Below are 27,109 nucleotides of genomic sequence, written 5' to 3' on the forward strand. Positions count from 1 at the left end.
AATCCCGACGTGGAACCCACTCAACCCATTGATCTTCTAGATATCACAGACTGGACAGGCACGGAAGCGCAAGAACACGACGGTGCTCCTGAAACCTCACACGATAACAGTTTCTCGCAACGTTCCCACGGAGATTAAAATGCCGTCCAGCGAGATAATGAAGGGTCGGAGGGTGGAGGAAACACACTTCCGGAATCTGATCCGTGTTTCGAACTACTGGACGACCTTTCACGCCAGCAATTTCAAGCGAACCCTAATCTTACGAAGGCAGAAGTAATGGTGCTTATAATGGCGTATGTGTCTGCTTTCAACATCACCTGGCAACAACTAGAGGGCCTTGTGCAGCTTTTGGACACATTACTTCCGGAAGCTGTGGATGTCACCTCGTCACATCTACCATTTTTATTGCCAATATTGCTACGCTTACCTCGAAGAACGAATTTCTCGGCGAAAGGGACAGGAGAAAAAGAGGTGCCCTGAGTGCTGCAACAGTAATGACATGGGCTCGCTTGTCAATGGATTCTTCACTATTATGGACATAAGTTCTCAACTCAGATCCGTTGTGCAGAATTTTTCTCGTGCAGTAGGACACGTTATAGACCGGCGCTTGTCCTCTAAACTTTCAATGGAAGACATTGGGGATGGCCGCATTTTCCAGTCTCTAACCAGGAAATGCAGAGTTGGAATACACGACCTCACCCTCCTGATAAACACTGACGGAAGTCCAACCTTCAAAATCCTCAAAATTCTCAGTTTGGCCGATTCTTGCAGTTGTAAATGAGCTCCCAGCAAAACTGAGGAGGCAGAACGTGATAATGTGTGGCCTATGGTTTGGGAAAACTCATCCGACGATGCAACTGTTTCTCAAGAAGTTCATTGACGTTGTGAAAAGTGTCCCAGACATAACATGGGAATGGGCCGGCCGTCAGGTGACCTCAGGCGTACACGTCCTTTACGGATGCTTTGACTCTCCAGCAAGGGCTGCCGTTACAAATTGTAAGCAGTACAACGGCCGATTTGGATGCACCTGGTGCCTGCATGAAGGAGTCACCATAGAAGGTAAAATGTTTGTATGACTGCATATACATCACATTAGTGTGTGCCATACATCTAAATATAGTGTTGCACTAGAAAGTGTTCTGCTAATATCACTTAAAGGATAGAAAATGGTGGGCGGCTCCTTTCTGCTTCTGAGATATGCACCCATAAAAACTGGACAAATGTTGCCAAAAATTCCAGAAATTGTCAAGCGAAGGGGGTGTTTAGTAAAAAATTGCATAACACGTACTGCCTCATGCAAAGCTGTGTATACTTTTGCTCACATTTCTTACCTATGGCCATGAAATTTCACTGAAAGCTGATGTGCTTTTTATGAAGAGCCAAGCAGGAAACTCATGAGACGAAGTATTGGCATAAGAAAGTGCTCGCAGATGCCCCCACAAGAGAAAATCAGTGAAGCCTATTCCATCAAATATAGCCTAATCATTATCGTTGTGGTTTCTTTTCCTCACCAATGACAGCTTAAAAATACATAATCTTGGAAAGTTTCAACATGGTTTTTGATTAGGAAAACAAGGGTGGATGTTTTCTTTCTATTGTCAGATTCGGAGGTACTTAGGTATGACACAAGGAATCGAGTTTCATATGCATTTCTGTTGCAAGTATGCTCTAGTGAAATGCCATGCTGCCATCTTTTTTATGCAGGTACAATGAAGTATCCTGTGGATGCAGTTTTAACTGAGGAACGGACTTCTGCAGGGACATCAGAAGACGGGATAATAGCACTGCAGAGTGGAAGCGATTCCCGTGGTGTAAAAGGACCGACGGCCTTAGCATGTGTGCCCAACTTCGACATTGTTTGGGGGATATCAGTGGACTATATGCACGCTGTGCTGTTAGGTGTGACTAGGCAGCTTACTGAACGCTGGCTCCAGTTCACGTCAGGAGACCGCTATATTGGGGGCCCATCAAAAATGTGTGCCATAGAGAACGTACTGTTAAAGTTAAGGCCACAAATTTCATTTACCCGTCTACCTCGATCTCTAAGGGAATGTAAAGACTGGAAGGCAAATGAATGAAAAAACTGGTTGTTGTTTTATGGTCCACTTGCGCTAAAAGGATCTCTTCCTGCAAGATATCTCCGGCATTTTAAACTTTTGTCTCAAGCAATATTTACCTTGCTGAAAGAAACCGTCTCACAGGAGGACATAGATTGTGCTAATGAGCTTCTAGTACGATTTGTGTTCAATGCTCAAGAGCTATACGGCAAATGATTTATGACATATAACATGCACCAGTTACTGCATCTGCCGAAATGTGTTTCGAAGATGGGTCCACTTTGGGCACATTCTTGCTTCCCTTTCGAGAGTATGAACGGCAGGCTCGTGAGACTGATAAGCGCAGCTAAAGGTGTCCCTCTGCAAATCGTGGAGCGTTACTACCTTCAACAGAAAGTGCGGTATCTACACTACACAAGTCTAATGTCTGATGCTGCAAAGGCTGCTTGCGTGAAAATCACGAAAAGAACTGATCCTACCCTGTGTTTAAGTGACTGCATCAGGAAGATATCTTTCCGTAGCCCATCTGTGTTGACACTCACACCACAAGAGACTGCCCTCATAAACGAAAAATTTGGAACTCAACGGTGGACATGCAATGTGTTTGAGAGAGCCACGGCAAATGGGACAACGTTTCATGCAAAGTCCTACACTCGACCAAAAAAAAACCTGCACTTCTTATGTCATTACCACTACGCAAAAGAGGTACGGCAGGATCGCAAAGGTATTGGAAGTTCTGTGTGAAGGAGAAAGAAGCTGCTGGCTTATCGTTGACTTAATAACAGTATCAAGCACCTCACTTTCCCATATAGATGTTGTTCGTGACTGTAGTGCCGGACTGTGTTTGTGCAAGCCATGTGACGCCAATGTGTGCCTTTTCATGGAGGTTCACGGGATGTCTTACATCTCCACCATGCCAAATCAATTGGAAAGTGACTGAGGTACCGTAATTTCACGCATATTAGACGCGGCTTATGCGCGATTTTTTTTCCTCAGGGGCGCTCTGCGGCTTATCCAGCGGTGCGGGTTATCTGATTACTATTTTTTCCTGGTATTTTCCACATACCCCATTTTTAACGAAAGGGCCAACAGTGTCTCTGGAACAGCACTGCCCTGCCGATGCACGAACAGTGCGTAGCAGGGATGGGTCCACATTCGAGTAGATTGATCTTCCAGGTGCATTCCCATTTTCTGGAAGACCACTGACCCATCAATCCATGAAAAACGCCCAACAAGGGCACAATCCGATCTTTGTAGAACCACGGTCTCTCAAGTAGAACTCCAGAGCTGACCTCCTTTGTTGTACACTATGGACCACAGGGGTTATGGCCTTCTCTATGGTCTCCTTTGTCGCACAAATCAGTAGTCTCGTATTGCCCACAGCTTATCTGCCAGAAAATTTTCAAAACGTTCCTAAAAAGGCATCCTGCGGCTTATCTGCGGTGCGGCTAATGCGCGTGAAATTACGGTACATCATGGTACATCAAAAGTACAGCATGTACACGTCTCAAGGTCTTGTGTTGCAGAGGCTGCATGTAAGAACAAGCGATTGAAACGCTTTTTGAAGAAGCTACATCTGCATAGCCAACAACCTGACCACAAGAAACACAGTCATAGAGCAGAAATTTGGAGCTCAACAGTTGAACACTCCACTATGTCAGTGTTCTGTAATCAACCTGCTATGTAGCGCCATAGGCTCGTACGTATCATAAGTTGCACGGCTTGTAGTGTACAATACAGTGTATGATGAAATTGAGACATAAATAAGAATACTCGTACATTTCACATATGTAGTGACCTTTTATTGCCAGTAGGCATGTCAATGCACACTGAATTTTAATGTAAAAAGCAGTCGATCAGGTTCACATGCTTGTCGGAGCTGGAAGGTGCACCACATTCTCAGAGATCCTACGAGCTTACATACACTGGTCGGGGGGGACCACCGCCCTACCAAGACGAGTTGAAATCAGGTATAGGGCGAGCCCTGTAGGTTGTACTTTTCCACTTGTCGTGCGCTACGGACGTCGACACTAGAGGCAGCGATCATTTTCCTCTATATATTTCGCACGACAGACTGCCCCTCTCAGCCACTGCTGGACTGATTTCTTTCACAAACTGGAGACGTTTTCGTGAGGGCCTCAGAACATCTGTGCACACCGGTATGTCCCCAGAGGCTCTCTCTCAAGCAATTACCCGCGGTATTCAGGACGCGGTGGTCACGTCTAAAAGGGTAACAGGCCATATCGGCCATTCCCCCGCTATTAATCACCTTAGAGCATTACGTCGCCGAGCAGAAAGAACGGCTCGTCGGACAGGGCAACTTACGGACATTGTGGAATACCGCCGGATGAAAGCTAAAGTAACACGAGAACTTAAAAACGAGGACAGGAAGCGTTGGCGTAAGTTTTGCCACCACCTTTCACCGTTCGATCCGGCCACGAAGATCTGGCGGACAATCCGTTCTCTGAAGGAGGCGCCCCCTCAAAAGAATCCTCTCGCGGCCTTGGCTCTCGTTCAGCGTGTAGACGAGAACACGCTTGCGACGGACTTCTGTGTGGTACTAACGACTCCGGCGGCTGCCTCGACCACGCCCCTACACCGCAGTTTTGTCCACAGTTTGACGGCTGAACTTCACCACGACTGGCCCCGTCCCCCGGAAGTTATGGACCGCGACTTCACACTAATCGAGCTAAAGGCAGCGTTGAAGCTTGTGAACGCCAGCTCGTCCCTTGGGCCCGATAAAATCACCTATGCCGCCCTACGAAACCTTGACGAGCGGTCACTCCAAGCTCTCCTTCATGTCTATAACACGTCTTGGCAACAAGGATCTTTACCACATACATGGAAGGAGGCCTTGGTTGTTCCCATCCTGAAACCAGGCAAGCCCCCAAATGCCCTATCCTCCTTTCGCCCGGTGAGCCTGACAAGCTGTATGGGGAAACTGATGGAGAGAATGGTTCTGCATCGCCTCGACTGGTGGCTCGAAAAACGACGTGCGTTCCCTCCCGAAATGGCTGGATTTCGTCGCCACCGAAGCTCCATGGATCCAGTTCTCGACCTAGTCTCTACAGTTCAACATGCTCGAGCCCATCGACGGATCGTCCGATCGGTCTTCCTCGACATCAAGCGCGCCTATGATACCGTCTCGCACATCTGTGTGCTGCATGCCTTGCGCTCGTTTGGAGTATCCGGTCGGCTCTTCATCTGGCTCCACGACTTCCTTACGGACCGAACTGTCGCTGTCCGTACGTCCCAAGGCCAAAGCCCTCAGCATCCTGTTCCCCAAGGAGTCCCCCAAGGAAGCATTCTCAGCCCGACACTGTTTAACGTGGTGATGGCCGGCCTACAATCAGTAATTCCTCGCAAAGTGTCGTTCTCCGTGTATGCAGATGACGTCGCCCTTTGGACAGTAGGAAAATCACGCCCGGCTCTCCAGCGCCGCCTGCAGCTCGCTTTAAACAATATCCATACGTACCTGACGCACCTCGGGATGGACCTTTCACCCGAAAAGTGTGTCGAGCTCCCTTTCACGCGTAAAGCTATGGCCAATTTCCCACTTTGGCTTGGCTCAAAGAAGCTAGAACCAGTACGCTTTCACCGCTTCCTTGGCGTGGTAATCGACTCGGACTTGCGCTGGGCTCGGCACATTAAACACCTTGAAACTAAAGTGCAGCGATGGCTCCCCGCAATCCAACATCTTTCTGGCCCAGGATGGGGCTGTGATCAGCGTTCCCTGCTCGCGGTTCACGCGGCATTGGTGAGGGCAACTGTGCTTTACAGCCTTCCTATTCTGCACAGGATATCAACAACTTCATTAAATACGCTTCGGTCCCTGTTTGCTCGAAGCCTTCGTCGATGCCTCGGAGTTCCAAGAATGGCTGAAACACGACAAGTACTGGCTGAAGCTGGTGAGCTCCCGCTTGAAGTTCTCCGTGAACGGGAAACGGCTCGGCACTACCTCCGTTTGCGTGCTCACATTCCCCGCCACCCGCTACTCAGGAAAATTCGATACCGCCCTGGAAGCGACTTCTACCGCGTAGCGCAGAGGACACGCCAGACTCTCACTGGCTTCATAACTAAGGACACTATACCGCCGGAAGCCCCCTGGTCTCTCCCGGTACCGCCCACGTTTGTACGCCTCCCAAACCTTCTGCAAAGAAGAGATCAGGTCCCCCCTCAAGTCCTCCGAGCCCATTTTCATGCTCTGGTAGACGAGAAGTTTTCTACGTTTACGGCAGCATATACTGATGGCGCATCCCGAAACAACAAGTCCGCCTCAGCCTTCGTCATTCCATCCGAAGGCGTCGTGCACGGAAGACGCCTTTCACATCCAACCTCCTCCACAGCTGCGGAACTCTATGCCATCCTTTTCTTTCTACAACACATCGCTGATTTTCCACCCCGGGAATGGGCAGTCTTTACAGACTCCAAATCTGCACTTCAAGCAATTGAAACTTCCGGCATACGAGGCCCATCCGCACCCCTAGTCACCGACGTGTTAATGGCTTACCACACTATCTACGCCGCAGGCCACAGGCTCGTTCTCCAGTGGGTTCCAGCCCATTGTGGTGTCGTGGGGAACGAGCAGGCCGACAGCGCCGCAGAAGCAGCACTCTCGTCTCGGAACCGGACCCGTATTGTTCTGCTCAGAGGAGACCGCCGTTCAATTCTGCGACGTCTAGTGACACCCCTGGCTTCCCGCCAACGGACAACCGACATTCTTCCCCCCTCTATGTTGAACAGAGTTGATCCCATGCTCGCTTTCCGCATGCCACGAAACACATCTCGTCAGGATGCTGCATTAATCCACCGCATGCGCCTCGATGTGGCCTTTACAGCTCAGTGGCGTTACCGCTTGAGACAAATTGATTCTCCCACCTGTTGCCACTGTGGTGCTCTTGAGGATCTGGAGCACATTCTTCTTCATTGCCCTCACTACGAACCTTCCCGACTCACACTCTCCGAGTCTCTTCGTCAGCTGGACTCTGGCCCTTTCTCCCTACCGAAATTGCTTGGTCCCTGGCCCAATCCAGCCCAGCAACGCTCTGCGCTCAAAGCTCTTCTGACATTTCTGGACACCATCGGACTTCGATCGTTATTGTAAAGGGGCTCGTTATTTTATTCCCCCCATTCCACCAAGCACTGGGGTAGAGTATCGCCTGTTGCGATGAAACTCCCCACTCTCCAAGACCGAAAATAAAGTTGTTGTTTTACTTTTCCCCTTTGAAGACCCCCCACATCCCCCCCTCCGAACTGACCTCTAAATCCTCCCATGACTTTGGTATGTACGTGATCACATAAACCCCCTTTTGTGATCTTTCGACCTCGTACAGGTCCCCAGTGAGGGTCCAATGTGCATACCTTTGTGACCCATTTGACCTACTTGAGACCTCACACAAACTCATTCCTGTCTTCGCTGGTATCACATACAACATCATTCACCATATGTGCGACCCAATCCAACCATATTTAACCTCATATGTGAAGCATATTAGATTCTATGCTTTTTTTTTTTATAGGGATGCTGAATCGTCTCTGGCTTGACTGTCGCCCCGTCTCGGTATGCGTCGCTCAGAATCGCTTTGTCGTCCCAGGCACTACTTCTGTGTTCCTGGCGTCTGGCTTCGCTAACGTCGCTTCGGTCGCTATCTTCACTTGCGTCCTGGACTGTCCTCTTCACTTGAGTCCTGAACTGTCGCCTTCTCTTGCGTCCTGGACTGTCCTCTTCACTTGCGTCCTGGACTCTCCTCTTCACTTCCGTCCTTGGCCCATAACCTGTTAGCGCTGCGCAGGTATGAGTAGACAGAGGCCACAGCAAGAGTCGAACAAGGAACGACTTTACTCGTGAAGATAGAAAGGGAAAAAAATAAAAGAAACACGGTGTTACGCGAGATACGCAGTGTGCGCAAGATGAAAGTGAACAAACACGTGAGCATACGTCAGACGAACACGAAAACGAAACTAGACAACACATTATGAAAATATATCTAACAAAATTGAGTGTCCTTTTTCTGTGCTTTCTTCACGCAGACACAATGCAATTGGGTATTTAGCATTATGCAATAATTATCTGATAGCAGACATGGATGTCTTTGTCACAGTTTATTAGCGTGTGCCTCGTTATTTTATTTTATTTTCTCTTATCGCTATGCGAGCAAAAGTGCGTGTAATTTTTCGCAGCTCTTTTCTTATTTGCTCTACTTTTACGCAGAAGAAAGCCTCCTGGTAAAAGCTGAATGGTATTCTATCAGTGGAAGTGGGGTTGTTTGTTTGATTTTGTTGGGTGTTCGATATCTTGATGACGTAAGCAGTGCTTAATTTTGCAGGTTTTTGAGCAGAAATGCTGGTATCTGAGCACGGAGTAGAAATTCCTATATTTCTCTGCTCCCTAAGAAAATTTGTGCGTCGTTTTCCAAGCAGACCGCGTTTAGTTTACGCGAAATAAGTTCTGTATGCTCTATGATTTTCTGTCGCAGGCTTAGGCCTTTTCCCCGATGAGCAGTAATTTGTATGTGATGTCGCATGTCTGGACTTGTTCAGTAGTGTTGCCATTTTTACCCTTCGCTAATATCTTCTTGCTGTCATGTTGTGCTAGCCGCGTAGCGATAGGCAGTGATTCTCCGATTATTCCTGCGCGGTACAACTTAAGCCTTTTCCCTGCTCACTTAAGCAAATTTGTGTATCCCTGTACTGTGCTTTCTTTACGCAAGGCCAATGCGACTGTGTATGTGGCATTATGCAAGAACTATCTGGTGGCAGAAATGGGTGTCTTTTTCTCAGTTTATTAGCGTGCGCTACGGTTTCTTGCAGTTACAGCTATTGGGACACAAAAGCATGCAATTTTTCGCGGTTCTTTTCTTCTTTCACTGCTTTTACTCAGAATGTAGGTGAGGGGAAAAAGTCAGCATCCAGGTAGAGCAGGAGAAAGCCGCTCGGCTGAGGAGAGTTCATGAGAATGGAATTTGTTTGTTTTTTTTGTTATATGTTGTTGAGTGTCAGTATTCACTTTGCTTGATATGTTGATGGAGTAAGCTGTATGCAGTTATAAGTATTTGTGCAGAAATGCTGGTATGTGAGCGTGGAGGAGAAATTACAATATAGCACCTCTCCTTGTGCATTCCTGAGCTGATGACTGTGTGTGCATGCTTTTTTCCTGATTTGTGACGTCATCATGGCATGCTGGGGCTTGTTTAGCAGTGTTGCAATTTTACCCGCCGCTATTATCTTGATGTTATCTTGTGTTAGCCACGTAGCGATGCCCAGTGACTCTGCTATTATTCCTCAGCGCTCGGTCTTAAGCCTTTTCCCTTCTCGCTTAAAGGAATTTGTGTGCCCTTGTCCTGTGCTTTCTTTACGAAGGGACAATGCGGCTGTGTATGTATAATCTGATACCAGACATGTATAATCAGCATAATCTGATACCAGACATGAGTGTCTTTTTCTTAGTTTATTAGCATATGCTTCAGTTTTTTCAAGTCAAGCACAAGTGCGCGCAATTTTTGCTGCTCTTTCCTCAAATCACTGCTTTTGTGCAGAAGAAAGTCGCATGGTAAAGCTTAGAAGTGGGTTTCTCTGCTTGTTTGTTAGATGTTGTTAGGAGCTCGGTATGTTGAAGAAGTAAGCTGTTATAGGTATCCGTGCAGAAATGCTTGCATCTGACCGCAGGATAGGAATTCCTGAAGCACGGCACCCTCAGTGTAAATTGGATGTGAGTCTGCTTCACTGCACGACAAGGTTGAAATGGGAAGAGAGAAAAAATATGAGCGCTTCATTAATAGCGATCCAAGTAAGAGGGCAATTATAGTTTCCATAGAAAGTAGAATTTTAATAGACTCCTAAAATTATAGTTTTGTAGTAGTAGTTTTTCTAAACTGCAATGCAAGATAGAAAATCGTTAATATGGTGGGAATGCCATCATGTTCCCGTAAAGGCGTTCTGTCTTGTGCTTTGTCGTGCGCGAATGGAACTTTTCCCCCGGCTTTCGCGCCTTTTTGCTCGCAGGTGTAGCCTCAGACAATGAGTATAGGAGCATAGAAAGGGTCATGTATTACATAAGTCTGGTGATGATGTTGAGTGGTCTCACTTATTATTTTAAAAGAGCAATGGTAGTTTACTAGTGTTGTGATTCTAATGACCATGATGAGCCTTTGGGGTGAAAATCGCTAATATGCACGGTGCTTTTTTTCTTGAATTTTATTGTAAAAGAGAACGTCATTAAGAATCGGACAAAGGAAATAATCTTGGGATTCAATAAATATAAGGAGTCTTTGTCTTTGCCACTGTCTTCTTCAGACAGGATGTGATGACGTCACGCAGTCTGTAGCAATGCATTGACCGTTACTGGAAAAAAGTGTAGCAATAGAAAAATGGTGTGTATTGTCCTGGACGGATTTATGATGAGCACTGTTTTTGAATAAGAGGAGTGTGTGTGCTTAGAAATAGTTTGATGTTGGTTTTCTACTTTGTTCAAATGTTTCTCTTTGCTTTTTTCCCCCTTGTTGTCTGACAAACATGTGCTGACATGTCCTGACTTGCTCTGTCATGTTTTCCTTCTACGTGTAGTTTTTTCTTTTTGACAAGAAAAATTCTTGACGATGTCGATAGTGCTGCCTTGAATGGGAGTAGTGCTATTCTTAATAATTTTGTGATTCATTTAGTTCAGAGATTAACCGCAAGGGGGAGGGGGACAGGTGGATGGCTTTATCCAGTCAAGGAACAAAACAACATTATTCAGTTAGCTGCCTGGCTCTCGGAAGGGATGGACATGTCTCGATTAGCTCGTTGTATGTAGGCATTGAAGGTGTTAGGATATTTTGTTCTTTTACAAGTCTAATTTAGTAAGACTTTGGGAATGAAATGCTTAATTCCTACAAGCACCTCTCATGTATGGTGTTTTTCTGCAACAGTTCCCTATACAATCACTATAGTAGAATAAAGGAAATAATCTTTGGATAGTGATTCAATAAGTAACAGGTCCCCTGTCTAGAGCGCACGCGTCCTTGAGCCATGCAGCTGCGTGATGACGTAATACCGCGACACTATTGTTTCAGGTGGACATTGTCCAGAGGAGCATTAGTAGAAAAAAAACAGTGTAGCCCTGAGACAATAGGATGACGTCACGACCAATGAGCACGGCCTGCAGTGGGTGCAAGGATTCACTTCTCTCTTGGACACTGGCGGGTGTGGACACGTTAATTCTGCTCCTAGCAATTGCTTTGGCAGTCAGTAGAAGAGTGTAGCTTCGGTGGGGTTCCGTCTGCCTTTGATGGGGTGCGGATGTGTGGTTCGTCACTGGTGAATGGTGTGTGACGATCGTGGTGGATTTTGTGACGAACGGATTTACAATGAGGGAATGCGGTGAACGTGGAAAATGATGGTGAGTGTCTTTTTCACTCTGTTCAAGTGTCTCTGTGTTTATTTTCCTCTATTGCCCAGCAGTCGTACGATTTGCCCTGACGTGTCCTGACATGCCCCGATATGCATGCTTTCCTTTGTTGATGCTTTGTATCTTTTTTTTTTGACAGGGATCATTCTTGTCTTGACGATGTCGATAGTGCTGCCCTGAATAGGAATAGTGCTATAACAATTCTTAATAATTTTGCGATTAAATTAGTTCAGAAATCAACCGCAAGAGGACACATGCATGACTTTATAGAGGAGAAAAAGCATTAAGATTCAGTTCCCTGCCTGGCTGTCGGATGGAGTAGACGCATCGTTCTGCGCTCCTTGTTACCCGTACTCTGTGTTGATTTGTTGAGTGCCTAGTCCTCTTATTAGCCATTGATGGAGTTACGTGTTAGGGTATTTTGTTCTTTTGCAAGTCTCATTTAGTAAGACTTTGGAATTCGCAATAGTTTCCTATGCAGTCGTTATAGAAGAATAAAGGAAATAATCTTGGGATAGTGATTCAATGAATAATAGGTCCCCTGTCTAGAGCGTACGCGTCCTTGAGCCACGCAGGTGCATGATGATGTCATGGCATGGCTTCATTGCAGATTGACCTTGTCCAGTTGTGTCGACCGACCGTGTGAAAAAAATCAGTGTAGACAATGGGATGACGTCACGACCAATGAGCAACGCAAGAGGAGGGCGCAGGAATGCTCTTCTCTCTTAGCCTCTCGCAGGTGGTCGCCACAGAGGGCGCTAAGAGCGCGCGCATGCGTAGTGGGCGCGGCAGGGCGCCCCAGTCACTTCCTCGCTGGATCTCGCGGGGTGCAGACGTGTCCTCGTTCGCTCCGCAGTCCCCGCGCGGCTCAGTTTGTGACAGGCTGTCGGATGGAGCAGTCGCATCGGTCTGCGCTCCTGTTGTGGTGAGCTGATTTGTTGTGTAACTAATGCTTTCGCCAACGTTGTCCCCATTTTGTTTGGGATTTTCATGCCCGTGCACGTCGGGCGCTGGTTGCTGTTGTTCGGGCATCCCCGCCATTTTCTATCTTCTGCTGCCTTGGGAATGAGAGTAGCGCAGGTGTGATTCTTAATAATTTTGTCGTCAGATTAGTTGAGAAAGTAACCACAAGGGGTGCAGCTGAGGGACTTTATACAGGAGAAAAAGCCATTACGAGTCAGTTCTCTGCCTGACTGTCAGATGGAGCAGTCGCATCGTTCTGCACTCCTGTTGTGGTGGGATGATTTGTTGTGTAACTAATTCTTTTTGTTGATTGCTGTTGATGGTTAGCATACTGTTGCTTTCCCAGCCTCTGTATTACGAGTGCTTTTCTCTTCGCATGTCCAGAGCTGTCCTCACCTTCCTAGACATGTCATGATGACGTCATAGCTGACATCACAGGATGTCCGGAACTTGTGGTCATAGCTGCAATGTTTTGCAACCTGCCTCTGTGCTCCGTCGATCGGCGATGGTCAGCAGCCGTTCGGGACCGCTTTCTTCAAGATGGCGTCGTTGATCTTCAACTAAACTCCTTCTCTCCACTCTATCTCTATCTATTTTTTTTCTTTTTTATGGACTCTCGTAGTGCACAACGCTCAGCTGGTCTGGACACGAATTAGACGCTACCCAATTAGTGTGGTGACTCCCTGGAAGGTGCTGATTAATGTGGGGGTCCCCATTAGCTGTAGGTAATTAATTAATCGTGTTCACGACAGTTGAGCATTGTGCACAATGAGAGTCCAGTACTTACTACTCAGATGCACATATGGTGAACGGGTCAACTACAAAATGTAGGAGAAATGTCTCAGAACGAGTGAGGGCATTATGACAAAAGTAATATGACGGGGGCGGGGGGCACATCAAGCGCACACTTAGCAAGTCATACAGGACACATGTATATTACGCTTTTCAACTTGAGTCTTTATAATCTATAATATCGCCGGCATTAAGGCTCTCGGTTGTGGGCCACAAACCCAGGTGGCGAATTTCCCCATTTATCATCACCAGTGTATTTATTTGTTATTGTATAATGTCACGCTAACAGCGCTCTTAGGCCGCTCAATCAGTCTATAAAATGAGTTTAACATGGTGTTCTAGGAACCTTTTGTATAACATCAATTCCATTCAGGCATTTTAGGTTAATAATACAAGTGTGGCATTTTTTCTTCTTTCTCTCTCTCTCTCTATATATATGACTCGGTAGCTTTACTTGTCAACAGTAAAACCGTGTGTGCAGAGAGAATACTACTGCGGTGCTACAATTTCGTGTTTTATGGCCGATACCATGTTCCTTTATAGTTACATAAGGAGCAAAAGAATTACATAACTAAGATGTGCGGCGAGGCACACTGTACAGGAAGCGCCATAGTTTAGCTAAATGACAATTTAGTTGAACAATCTACCATCGGCCTATGTTCCGTGACAAAATGTTCCCAGCTTTCTGTACGCAGCAACTCGATAATCTAGGTTGGAAAAAAAGAGTGAAGAGAAATAAACCAAGGAGGCGAGCTCTCGGAACGCTCTTTATTTTGTTTTTCGACCCGTCTGTCATCATCCAACGAAGATAAGACATGCGGTCACGTGCTTCGCAACATCCCGATATCTTTCGCTTGCAGGTATCGTCGGCTAGGCAGATATGACGGTAGCAAATGTCACGTGTTTTAGTTACAAAGAACTGCGGATACTAGTAAACAGTCAGTGCGGCAAAGCAACGTAGTGCTGGTCCAAATATGTCCACTATAAAAAAAAGTCATGCACACATACACCGTCACGCACAGGACATGTTGGACTAGTTCAACGAGAACCCGTTTGGTTCGCAGCGAGCGCATAGCGCCGGAGCTCAGGAGCTTGGCTTCAAAACAGGGGCATCGCGCATTCCATGTATTAAATACGGCGGTAAGCACACCAGTCCTTCTAGCCCACCATACCGGAGTGAACCGAAGGTTTATGCATTAGAGGTTATAAGTGGCAAGTGGGACTCTTAGGAACGAAGGATGGACTACGGAAGCCATATTCAATAATTTTGTGTGCAAAAGTCTCAGACAGTTAGCTTGAAAAAGATGTCAGGAATATCGGCAATCCGCAGTATGGTGTTGACGGATATATCCCCTTTGTCTACGACAGAAAGGTCAACAAGTATCTACGAGGGGCGTTCAAGTCAAACCGGGACTTTTCATTTTTCGCAAAAGTAAAATGAACTTACAGGCGAGAAATTAGTTTTATTTTTCAACGTAATCTCCAGCTGGCACTAATGCACTTGTCCCAGCGTTTCACGAGGGCTTGGATGCCAGCAGCGTAGAAATCCTTACCGACGCGTAGCAGCCATGATCGGACCGCATTCGTGACCTCGTCGTCGCAGCTGAAGTGGCGGCCCCCAAGGAACGCCTTCAGTGGCCCGAAGAGATGGAAATCGCTGGGGCCGAGGTCTGGACTGTAAGGGGGATGTGGCAGCAACTCCCAGCCAAGTTCCTGTAAGGTGCGTGTAGTGAGATGCGCGGTACGCGGGCGTGCATTGTCCTGTAGGAGGAGGACTCCTTTGGTGATGAGGCCCGGCTTTCCGAAACTGGAAGTGTTCATGAATGAAAGTGTTCAACGTTCCCATAGAAAGGTCCGTCTTTCGAGCCAGTTCGAGACATGTTATCCGTCGGTCCTTGAGGATCAGGCGGTCCACAAGTTGGATGTTCTCAGGAACTCTGACACTGGGCTCTGAGCCGCCCCGGCCGGGATACACTCTAAATCCGACACCCGATATGTACCGCATGAAAGAGGACCCGCACCTGGGCCAGGCGGTACACATGAGGTGCAGTCCTCAACCAGCAGGTACTGTCCGCGACCACTGCGAAATTCAAACGGTACAAGGGCTCCGAGACCCATCCGTACCGGCTAGGTACCTTTTAAGCGCGATCTATAGCAGCTGTACCTCATGTGTACCGCGTGTTTCCGGCGCATGAGTACGAACGCCTTCTCACGATATCCATGCGCTGCAAAAATATTTCGTGTGATTCCGAATACCAGTCTATAAATTCCTTTATGCAGCAGTGCCGTAATGGATGAGCACTATCATTCTGTCAAAGAAGTGCAATAACTAGAACCCATGACCGTGAGGGATCGCATGTTTGGGAAGAATTCGTTTCTTGCAACCGCTGCAAATCAGTTTGTTTTGAAACGTCGGGGAGCGAGGACGTGTCTGCTCGGTCTTTGAAGAAATTCGTTCGACGCGTTCAAGATTGAAGTCATTTAAGGTGCGTATTATATCTCTGAAGTAATTATTCGTCTTCACGACGCATTTTCGTTCATCTTCGCTCTGATTCCCAGTGGTCCTGATCGCCGGCAGGCTGGACACAACGACTGAGGGACGGAGACAACGAACTTTATGCTTCATGCACGAACGTTGATGCGTGAATTAGAGGAGCCGAGAGTGCATTTTACACCTGGATTACACAAGCAAGTAGGCATGTTTTTCAGGCAAGCTATTTCGGTTGTTGGATTTTTTTTACATTGTATTTTCTCCTAGGTTACGTCAAGCGATGTCGTAAATGGGTGAGTCAATCGTCTACTGTGGTAGGTGTTACGTTCTGCGGAAGAAACGGAAGTTGGGGAAGAACAGCTATCCAAAGGTGTGGAAGAAATAAAGAAGCGTGACCACAGAGCAGCTGCAGTGGTGAAGGAGAGACGCAGTGGTCATCGTTCATCCATATACGTTGTGCCCCGTGTGTTCGGCGTTTGTGCATCATGACAATGCACGCTCGCGATGGACAAGCATCAATCCTGAAATGGATATAATTTCGAATAAAGGTATTTGTTTGTTATATTTATCGTGCAGCGTAGCTTCCTGGGGCTGTTAATATATCGTGGAGGAGGGGAACCACCCCGACGGGTAGGCCTAAATCGCTGCGCGCTATCCGTTACATGTACCGCATGTGAGGGCGCATGTACCTCTTAATTTTAAGAGGTACATTTTTAAAAAAATGTACCTCTTGGCAAAGCGGTACTTAACCGTTACATATGCGTTACCTGATTTAGAGTGTAGTCCTGCACTGATGTACGACCGTCTCGGAACCATTTGCACCACTCAAACGCTTTGCTGCGGCTAAGTCTATCGTGGCCATACTGAGCCTGAAGTCTTCTGTGAACTTCAGATGACTTTACGGCTTCATTCACGAGAAACTTCATGACAATTCGCTGTTCGATGTGCGCGCTCACCTCGTTGTCGGCCATCTTGTCTAGCACGTGTCTTCTGTTTTGCGCAAACTTTGGACCACTACGTGGGGAACGCGGAGGCCTGTCGCGTGTGAAAATGATGAAAAAGAAGTAGCGGGAGCCATTTGTACACTCAGGAGACAGAAAGTCCCGGTTTGACTTGAACGCCCCTCGTATGTTCCAATAAAGAATTCTCTCACCACTGCCGCACACATATTTACGCAGGAAGAAATTCACTGTACGCAGAATAATTAACCACGCTGAAACAAATCAGATGTCCTAGGGCTGTTCATAGGATGTTGTAATTTTGGGACGTCTGCGACGTATCTAGGATCATACCATGGATGTCCGCTGGATGTACAGACAACATTGCGATATTCGCGACGTTCGCGACCTATTCGGGACGTCCATGGGATATTAGTGCTTTGCTGGGCTGCTAGGGTGCAGCACCCAGATGGCACAACTGTCGACGGGAGGCGGGTTTCTGTTTGAGAGTAGGAGGAGTTGTCGCTAATTTCAGTATTCAGAGGCTTTATATCGAAGGTCCATCATTCTTTCTCCTTTCATTCAATATCTGTCGACAGTGCAGCGTTGTGGCGTTGAAAAGCTGATCAGTAAATTTAAAAAAAGCGACGTGTGTCTTTCGTTTCTCGCTCGCGTGTTACGCTCCATATAATGTAAACCCAGACCCAGCTACCTGGCGCTGTGAGCAGTGGCGTATCTAGGGTGTGGCAAGTGTGGACAGGTGCCATGGGCGCCAGGTGAACAGGGGCGCCATTATGTGGTCGGGTGTGAATGTGCCAGGTTGGGCACTCAACCTGGCATATTCATAAATGATCTAAAGCACCCGCCATTAGAGAGGTTGTAGTGTGAAACCTAGTGCGGACCACACGAAAACGTATCCCCAAGGACATCATGTTAACCATGTTGCCATGGGCGCAGGTAGCTCCAGATACGCCACTGGCTGTGAGCCATTATGAGTGGAGCTATTCCCAGGAGCATATTTTAGTAGCGAGTTGCTTGGAGACGCTCTGTGTGGACATCAATATAGAGAGTAAGACACTGAAAATATACATATATACATATGTATACTCTGTCGTTTATGGTTTATGGTACCACACCACGGTCTCATATGAGAGTAGTCAAAGCGAACTGCAGTTCCGAAATGAAGTGTGCATAAACTTCTTGATGTAATGCGCGTCTGCGAAACCATCCGTAAAATTGGGGTCACTACATAAGTTTTCGACGTCGCTGTGGTCAATGTCGAAGAGGACGTATCCGCCGTTGTAGCTGTACTGGCTTTGTGCGTTGCATATCTGTAAAAAGAGCAGTCAGTAAGTGTACGTACTTTGATTGTGCAATCCAATATGTATCCTTGATGCTACGTATCTTCCATGGATACGTTTCCTACCCTAGGAGGAGTAATCGCACGTACGCCACAACCATACGGTGAACCCTCTTTAATATTACCACTGTCATACTAACGAGAAACGCATCCTTTGTCGCTTCGTTCCAGTCATTCTTACGTGCTCGACAGGAGTCGCGTCCAGTGGGCTTTTTTATGCACTACAGTGCTTACAGTAGCATATATGTGGCCTACATTTGTCACCCTCTGTAGCCAATCTTCTCTGCGTGTCACCTGACCGGTTGTAATAGCGCGATGATAATAGCTGCGTTTTAACCTAGGTGTGATAAAAACCCCGTTCGCTGTCACATAAGCCATTGTTATACTAGCGATGTCACACCATTTACGTGGCGGTCATGAAATGAGCTTGTCAGATTATCGGGGGTTATTCTAACGAGTGTTGAGCGTATCGTGAGGATATTGTCTATCTGCGGTTTTGTAACGCAAGGCCGTTTCGGTTGTGGCGTTATCTGATGTCGGCCGTTAGTAATGACTATTCACGGTCTTACTGATATAGAATACTATATTCAGTGACAACTCAAGAAGCGCAGGTCAACTCCGCACAGAAATCACACGGCCGCTGCGATTGGCTTACGCGCGCTATTCACGACTCCCGAGCTGCGAAATAGTTCGCACGCGTGTTTACAGCCACTCATTAATTCTTGACCGCTTGATGAAAATACCTATGAATGGTGCTACACTCACATGCTAGCGTCCAGACAAACATGAAATAAATGGTTGGAAAAACAGGTGGGCCGGAAACGAAGATAAAGAGACGAAGCTAACTGATAATGGACACCATCTCCCGTCCCGTCCCTCTTGTGTGAATAAACATATACCCCGCCCCCGTCCCTCACTCCCGTCTCCCAGACACCTGCGGCAGAAACCAAAGGTACGCGTGGTGCCATCCATCGGCGGCCGGCGTCTTTCCTACGGTCCGCCCTCCCTTTTGACGAACTATGTTCTTCGCTGGCGGATGTGTACCGCCGTGCTGCAGTTCTTGAGTTGTCACTAAGTATAGCAGTACTAAATGTCGCCTGAGGCGAAAGAAAACGCGGTACGGCTCTGGGCAAGCAATGCAGCAATCCAGCCGCTATACAATGTCAAGACTGCATGTAATCATCCTCCGTGATTTTCTGTGGGTTTTGATGTGAGAAGAGTTCATCATCTTCATTACTCCTGTGTCCCTGTGTTCTGTTTACTCAATGTGTGGCGTTACGACGCAGGACTCTGAGAGTGTCTCCCCTACAGGAAATATGAACCAATCAACACACCGAGTAGGTCTGATATGCGCCGTGATGAAACAAGAAGAAAACGCGTATAAGCGGACAGCCATCTCAACATTTCATTCGACACCCAGTAACACGTACCGGGTGACCATGTGGCACATTCCGAAAAGGACAGGCACGGCGACAAGATCCCTTTTCTGCATGATGACACATGTGATGACATGCGCCTTTTGCCAGGCAATGGAAGCTATACGCACGAACAATCAAGATCTGGGAAACATATAATACTGCCGCATCTTATTCGCCATTTCAAACTTCCATCGAGACGGTGAAAAGGAATTAGCCAAGTCCAATTTGAGATCTAGTTCCGCTCACTTGTGACGCACACACAAGGAATGAAACATACAATATCTTATGAGGAAAACACATAACTATGAAGTGATATCTAGTCTCGACACAATCATACAAATCACCATGCGCACACAAAATGACAACAGTTTCACACATAGACGTTTCAATGTCACAAAGTATCACATAATGAATGGGCAATGTGACACGCTGTAGTCAGCGTTCTTCTGGTGAAGTACGTACGAACCTCGGCACATTTCAGTCTAAATGAATTGCAGCACGAAGAAAGCCAAGTCCTTGGCGTATTTGAGTGAGCGCTGCCTGAAATAATGTGCTCAGACACAAGAGTTGTGCTAACTAACTTACCCTGTCTCGAAACGAAAAAACTGTGGCTCAAATTATCAGAAGCAACAACGACCACGGCTAGTACTTGTGTACCTTGAAGCATCAGCGAACTATTCATGGGGCTAGAGGGAATAGAATCAGTAGCGTGAACGGAGTGAATCGATTCACCTATCCTAAAATGATTGGTTTAATTTCCATATAGTACATGGTGGGATACCCTTATGAAAATGCATTTTGTCTTTCTGCAGACTTCTTGTGGACTTCTTGTTTCCTGTCTTGACAGTGTGTTGACTTCGACTTCTTGTTGATCAAGTCAACAGGAATTGCTGTTGACATCATGTTGACAGTCTTTTGAAATACCTTGTGTGTACCTTGTGTGGACAATGTACATAGGTGTCGTTGTTGACGCTTTGTGGACTTTCTGTGCACCTGTGTAATGAGTATTTATTTCGACCGTTTTATTTTATAGATGTATTTTGTATTATTAATTACTGCATTATCGGCCAGTAATGTCCCAGAGGTCGACCTCTGGGGGTACCGAGCATTTCCTAACGGGGTGGGGGGTGGCAGTATATATGTATAGAGGCATATTTGTGAATCTATTCATTGGGAGACAGGCTGTATGGGTAATATTAGCAATTTCAGGGTGAGTTCAAAAAAAAAAAAAAAAAACTCCCGGGAGGTAGACAGATCAGTGTTACCGTCTTTCCACTAAACAAAGCGGTATTTGAATCTGAACTTATGATCAAATGTAGCTTAAATGACACTTTGCCACATTTTAGCTGCACACTAAAGCTCTAAATACATTTTCGTTGGCTTTGGGAAGGCGCTTCCTCGTATTATTTATATTTCAGCTTATTATGCAATATATTTCCAACTTATACGACCACATGAGGATCATGCGCATGCGACAAGTTTGCTCCACATTTTGACTCTGCGCCGCCGTGCTTCACCCTCGCCCCTCGCCTCGTCACGAAGGAGTCATCGCCATTAGCATCATCGTAATGTCGTTGGAACCGTTGCAAGATGTTTGAACGGTCTCCGCGCTCGCTCGTCCATTTGTGAACAAAGGAGGCCGTGATTTTGCGTCGTATGGGGTAAGCTGTGTGATCGAAGTGTGTGATTAAGCTTCACTTGTATTCACACCATGACTGTTGGCTTTTGTTGTTTGTTTGGAGCAGCGGCTGCAGTGTTGCGTCCCGTCAGGTAAGTGTACAAGTATCAGTCCGTGGCCGGTGTTGCTTCTGCTAATTTCGTTTTCGTTGTTGCAGGCCATGAAAGAAGGAAGGAGGATATGATTTTGCGTCGGTAATGGGTAAGCTGTGTGATCGGAGTGTGTGATTAAGCTTCGCATGTATTCACACCATGACTGTTGTGCTGTAGGTTTTTGTTGTTTGTTCGGAGCAGCGGCTGCAGTGTTGCGTCCCGTCAGGTAAGTGTACACTTCGTGGCTGGTGTTGATTCTGCTAATTTCATTTTCCTTCTTGCAGGCTCTACTTCGTTGAACACTAAGCTGGGTGAACCAACTTTGTTGTTGCTATGACCGTATTACTCAGTTTTACTCACTTGTGTTTGAACGTTACTAATTTGCGATTGCACGCCCTATTTCAGACACATATCTATCCAGCGCTTCAGAGACGTCGCTGGCGCCGAAATTCTAGCTGTTCCACCGTGGGTCGCCAGAAGAACAGCAGATCATTGACTGTCAATTGTGCGACGCGACACTATGTGGCACGAAGGATGTGTACGTGTGAAATACGTAACTACTGTGTGCGCGGGATGGTTTGTATGATTGTGTCGACACTGGATACCACTTTCAAGGTACGCATTTTCGGAATAAAGTAGATACATATATAATTTTGCAGTACTTCATTTCGTGTATTTTATGCGTGTTGCGAGTAAGTGAACATATGCACTCTTAAAAATGAACTTCACCGCATAGCATGCTCCTAGCCGACCATCAACTCGAATGATATCGCTATGTGACCTGATTTGTTCAAAACGGTAGGCGCACGGCTTTTTTGTGATACTTACGCTGTTCATAATTGTCACGAGAATGGCGTACACCTCCCGTTTTCAGGCAGATAACGATATTCGAGATGATGATTGGCCAGGAGTGTCCTATGCGGTGAAGTTCATTTGTAAGAGAGTGGAGTCACAGGAAGTCTACAAAAAGTCTTCACATCATACGCGGGATGGTGTTACCAGAATTATGTTGACAGTACACAGAAAGAGAACAAAAAATTCCACAGCTATTCTGTAGCCAAATGTCAACAGAAAGTTGAGGGCCATAAGTCAACAAGAAGTAAACATATGATGTAAACATGAAAGCAACACAAACTCTGAAGAATGTTTGTTTTCCATGTTGACCTTGGTCTGTAGAAAGTAAACAGAAACTAAACACCCATTTTCATAAGGTAGACGTGTAACCGAAGGACACGTTGACGGCTATGTCTAAAAGTAGACGTCTACTAGCCCTGTATAAAATTAGATGTTAATTGAATGTCTGCATGGAGATGTCTACTAGACCTCTAAGCGGAATTGGTTTATTTATACACGGTAAACAAGACTTCCGTGCACGAGACTGTACTTGTTCAGGTAACAAAAATTTTTGTGAACCGAAGAAGTGCAGTCCTGTGCACGATTGTTTCGTTTACCATGCGTAACTAAATAAGTTGTTCCTACCGTGTAATATCACTCTGATTTCTTTACCCCCGGCAACTTGACATGGCCTATTTTTTCTGCCTTCGGTTTTTTTCTTTTCGGCCTTCGGACATGGCCTAAATTTCAACTTGGTCCCCTTACGGGACAAAATCGCTCTGTTTTCTTCTTTCATAGACGGGCGAACCATCTAAGCGAAGACTACTAAGCGCCTGCCGCAGCTTGAACATGCCTTGCAGACGACGGTTAAATTAGCACAATACGAGGGTCGCTGCAAGTTAAAGGGCAACATGATGCCGCTACCAAATAAAGGCGATAACAGCAACAACTTTACTGTGGGCTGATGAATAGGGAGTTTAATTACCAGCGCTCTACCCAATTGCTGTTGGTAATCCAAGGAATGAAAGAATGAGTTCCCAATCTTCCCCCATGTGCAATTTGTTTTTTCGCCTCGGATTTGCACAATTTCCGTGTGTTATCACGGCAAGGGGCTACACCCATAGAACTGTCACACTAACTACAAACCAAGCCAGTGGAGGGGGCTTCTCAACATGATCGCTACGGTAGGATGAACATCTTACGAATGGTGTCTCATACGAGTTCCGTGAGCCGTTATGGAATGTCGCAGCGGAAGGTTTAAAAGTACGCTACCCGTTCCCCACGGAATGTTCCGCATGTGAGAGAAGACAAAAACATGCCGCATGAAACACGGAGCTCAGCGGAAGCGACTTGCATTGGATTCGTTACCATGAAGTCGAAGTCGCCCGTCCCTCGTCTAGTCCCTCTACGTCACTGGTAGCTGATGACCAAGTTTCCTTCTCTGCGGGAAGACTCAGTGTGGTTCACCCCTATCAACTACTTCCGCCAACAGGTCAGTAAATTTTACGTTGTCATGCTTAGACTTCATAGATATAAATTATCAGCAGTTAAGCTCTTATGTTCAGGACGGGATAATGTGTCAATTGTTTCTGTTGTAAATATGATGTTAGTATTCAACGTTAAAGAATGTGCTGAATTGTGTACTGTCACGCCCCAGGCGAAAATTTGAGCTGGGAAGTCAACTGGTACCATTTCGTTCCCAGTTCGCACTAACTGGTGGTCAACTGGAACCAACTGGTGCCAAACTGGCGGTAGCTGGAAAGTAAACTGGTACCAGTTCAAGCTGGGCTGGTGCCAACTGGGCACTTTGTGGTACCAGTTCAAACTGAACTGGTAGCAACTGGGAAGTGAACATGGTACCAGTTCAAGCTGGGCTGGCGGTAACTGGAGAGTGAACTGGTACCAGTTTAAGCTGGGCTTGTGGCAAGTGGGCACTGTGTGCAACCAGTCCAAGCTGGGATGGCGGCAACTGGAAAGTGAGCTGGTACCAGTTCAAGCTGGACTGGTAGCAACTGGAAGTGAGGTTGTGCCAGTTCGAACTGGACCAGTTGCGGGAGTTTGGGGGAAGTTTCGGTTTCAGTGCCAGGACAGGTTAATATGAAGATTGCAAGACGAAGTTATAAAGACGATCAGAAAGTAACTTTATTAGTAGAAATAACCATATTTCAATTTTTGGTAAAGTCCGTTAGTGTTAACGAAAGTTATTTTGGAACGCTTATAGTTGTATTTTGTGCGTTCCTGCTCCCGCGATGAATCATGCGTTTACTGTGCAACGGTCGCTTGCTTAGCAGCATGCTTGTACAGCGATTTTTGCCCGTTATGTTCTTAGCGTGATGTGTGACATAGGCGTTGGTTTTATAATCTAAAGGATTTTTCTGCAAGTTACGACAGTGCGACAGTACAATGAGCGCCAGCGGCCGGGCGGGTGGGTGTTATAGGATTACAGCTCGACTACAGCTGCGGAGACCGCTTTATATCGTGAGTACTATATACTTAAGTGCTTTTCCCTTGTGCACCATTTAGAAATATTACTTCCACTACAACCGCTTCTCTTTGTTCTGCGTCACAGTCGTGGCACCTGCAAGTGTTTGCCGTTTTACGAGTAACATCCGGTTTATGTTAACGTTACCAGCAACTTTTTTCATTCATGTTTTTGTTTTTGCTTTTTTTCGTTCATTCTCGTGTTTTAGATCCTTCGCACCACGGATGTTGTCGAACTAGCGTAGTGCCCAGAGTAGTACTCATTGCCCCCGAAAGCCGGCGAATCTCTTAGTGGAAAGGTCCAACTACTGCACAACGGAAATGTTGAGAGATTCGCTTACTTTCCGGTGCCACGACTGCTCAAATTGAGTGACTGTCCAGGAACACACCGCAGTTACATGTTGCAATTGAATTCATATTCACTTGTGCCTTTTCAACTTTCCAGAAACCTTAGCTGCTGGGGCTCAAAGGAAAATATCGATCCATCGTGTGCTATTAAGAACATCTCAAATACTTTGTTGAATGATTCAAGATGTCCACAAGGCAGTCAAGCAATGGACCAATCAACCATGAAGTATTATCTATTCTATGTAACTCTGTAGCTCATCTACTGCTATAATTTAATTATGTTATAGTTATGCTACATGTACATTAGAATATGTGTAATGTTTGACTACAAATAAAATGCAATTTTGCATTGCAGTTCTTTGGATCTGCTGTTGCTGGGAACAACGATTCTGCAAAGGGGCACCGGTTACATACAAGCTAACCTCTGTCCGAACAGGCCGCTCTAAGTGAAGCCACTTCAACCGGTCCTAGCTCAACAATGAGGTTTGCAACCAGTTCCAGTCGAGACTGCGACCGGTTAGAAACTAGTTGGGCCAACTGGTACCAGTTGAGACTGGGACCGGCCAGAAACCAGTTGGGCCAACTGGTACGAGTTGATCGAACTGGTCCCTGTTCGATAACACAGTTCGCCCAGTCCCAGTTGCAGCTGGACCAGTTCAACTGGGACTGGGTGAGCTGTGTTATCGAACAGGGACCAGTTCGATCAACTGGTACCAGTTGGCCCAACTGGTTTCTGGCCGGTCCCAGTCTCAACTGGTACCAGTTGGCCCAACTGGTTTCTAACCGGTCCCAGTCTCAACTGGGACTGGGTGAACTGTGTTATCGAACAGGGACCAGTTGTCCCAACTGGTACCAGTTGATCTGGGGCCGGTTGAACTGGTCCCTGTTCGATAACACAGTTCAACTGGTACCAGTTCAAAAAATTTTCGCCTGGGGCGTAACGTGGAATGTTTTGACCGTGATGTTAAAAAGAAAAAAAAAGCACTGCAGATCACTTTCCCACAGTGGTTCTTTCTTTCATGCGTGAGGTAAACATGGCTTCCTTACGCAAACTGAAAAATCATCCAAATTGGCCCGGTAAACCATGCTTCCTTGTTATTGAAGTGCCTGCATACCGACACCAACGTACTGGCGGTAACACAGATACGAAACTTGAGATATAGGATCCACCTGTAACACTTGCTTAGCCCGGTGCATTGCTCAAGCTGCAAGGCAGCGCTTGCAGGAATCAAGAAACGCATGGCCTTGGGCTGCAGGCACTCAATCTGTCAGGTCAGCAGTAGTTCCGCCGAAATCCACAACAGGCAATACAATCGAGAGTCGTCGAGACTCCACCATCTACCGACAGGAACATTGGCGGGAATTGTGGCCAGCCACCGCTGAGCGCATCGCCCATTCTTGCCCACAATAGTTGATTATGACGGTGATCCCGGATGAACCTCAGCGACCTCACCGAGGCCGCGAAGTGAATCTGCTCGTGGCTGTACAAAATGACATGGGTGGAAATCCTACGGGCCTGAGAAATTTTTGTTGTTTTACTTTTACACACGCCGCATACACATATCAATGGTGGTGACAGAAATTCCCTCATAAAAAATGTCGCACACATATGGAGGATGCCAATATGTGGTTTCCCGTTCATATCGTACGACATCGTCCGTACAAAGTAGTCAAGAGATTCACCAGGAAGAACGAATGCAAAGAACATTGCTAGGATCTTCGTATAGTTTGAATTCAGGAATAACCAGGACTCTTACGTACCTTCATCTTGAATGTCTCGTTGGTGTCGCACATGCTTATTTGGGTGTCGAATAGACGGAACGACACATAGTAGTATGTAATGCTTGTGTTCTCTATATTCTTGTCAATGAACCGACCAGAACATTTCTGAAAAGAGGTACGTTCCAAGGGAATACATAAATTCGTATCGAGAAATAGAGCACATTATGTGTTGTGTTTCGCATTAGCTCTACTTATTTCGCATCGTGTGGACAGACCATATACCGCTCATCAAGGGAGAGAGAACCACTTTGTTCTGACGGTGGGACAAATCACCAGCTGTTGCAAGGTGACCTGATAACGCTTTTCGTTCAGTGTCTTTTTTTCGAGGGGGACGCTGACATGCACATAGAAAAATGTGATATTTACCGCTGTCGTTTTTGCACAGTTGCTGGTGCATGCAGCCTTGGGCCGGTCTCCGTGTTTATATGAAGTATACTATTTTAAATAGTCACTCCGATGGAAAGACGTGCACTCTCACGCGCTTCCACTG

General features: G+C 46.5%; 1 protein-coding gene and 1 long non-coding RNA gene across 2 annotated transcripts in view; one reads left to right on the top strand and one right to left on the bottom strand.

Moving 5' to 3' along the window:
• Positions 1–17,783: 17,783 nt before the first annotated feature.
• Positions 17,784–27,109, bottom strand: part of LOC135366342 (uncharacterized) — a 315,008-nt gene continuing 305,682 nt past the window's right edge. The window contains exons 8-9 of the mRNA XM_064599010.1: positions 26,599–26,724; positions 17,784–17,957 (exon numbers count right to left, since the gene is read on the bottom strand). Of these exons, the coding sequence (XP_064455080.1) occupies positions 17,784–17,957; positions 26,599–26,724 (300 nt within the window). The remainder of the gene's footprint in view (positions 17,958–26,598; positions 26,725–27,109) is intronic.
• On the top strand, positions 20,545–21,276 carry LOC135365816 (uncharacterized). The gene is made up of 3 exons (XR_010413932.1): positions 20,545–21,065; positions 21,150–21,174; positions 21,240–21,276. It is a non-coding gene; the product is annotated as an uncharacterized LOC135365816 (long non-coding RNA).

Source organism: Ornithodoros turicata, chromosome 8, assembly GCF_037126465.1.
Source record: "Ornithodoros turicata isolate Travis chromosome 8, ASM3712646v1, whole genome shotgun sequence".
Lineage (NCBI taxonomy): Eukaryota > Metazoa > Arthropoda > Arachnida > Ixodida > Argasidae > Ornithodoros > Ornithodoros turicata.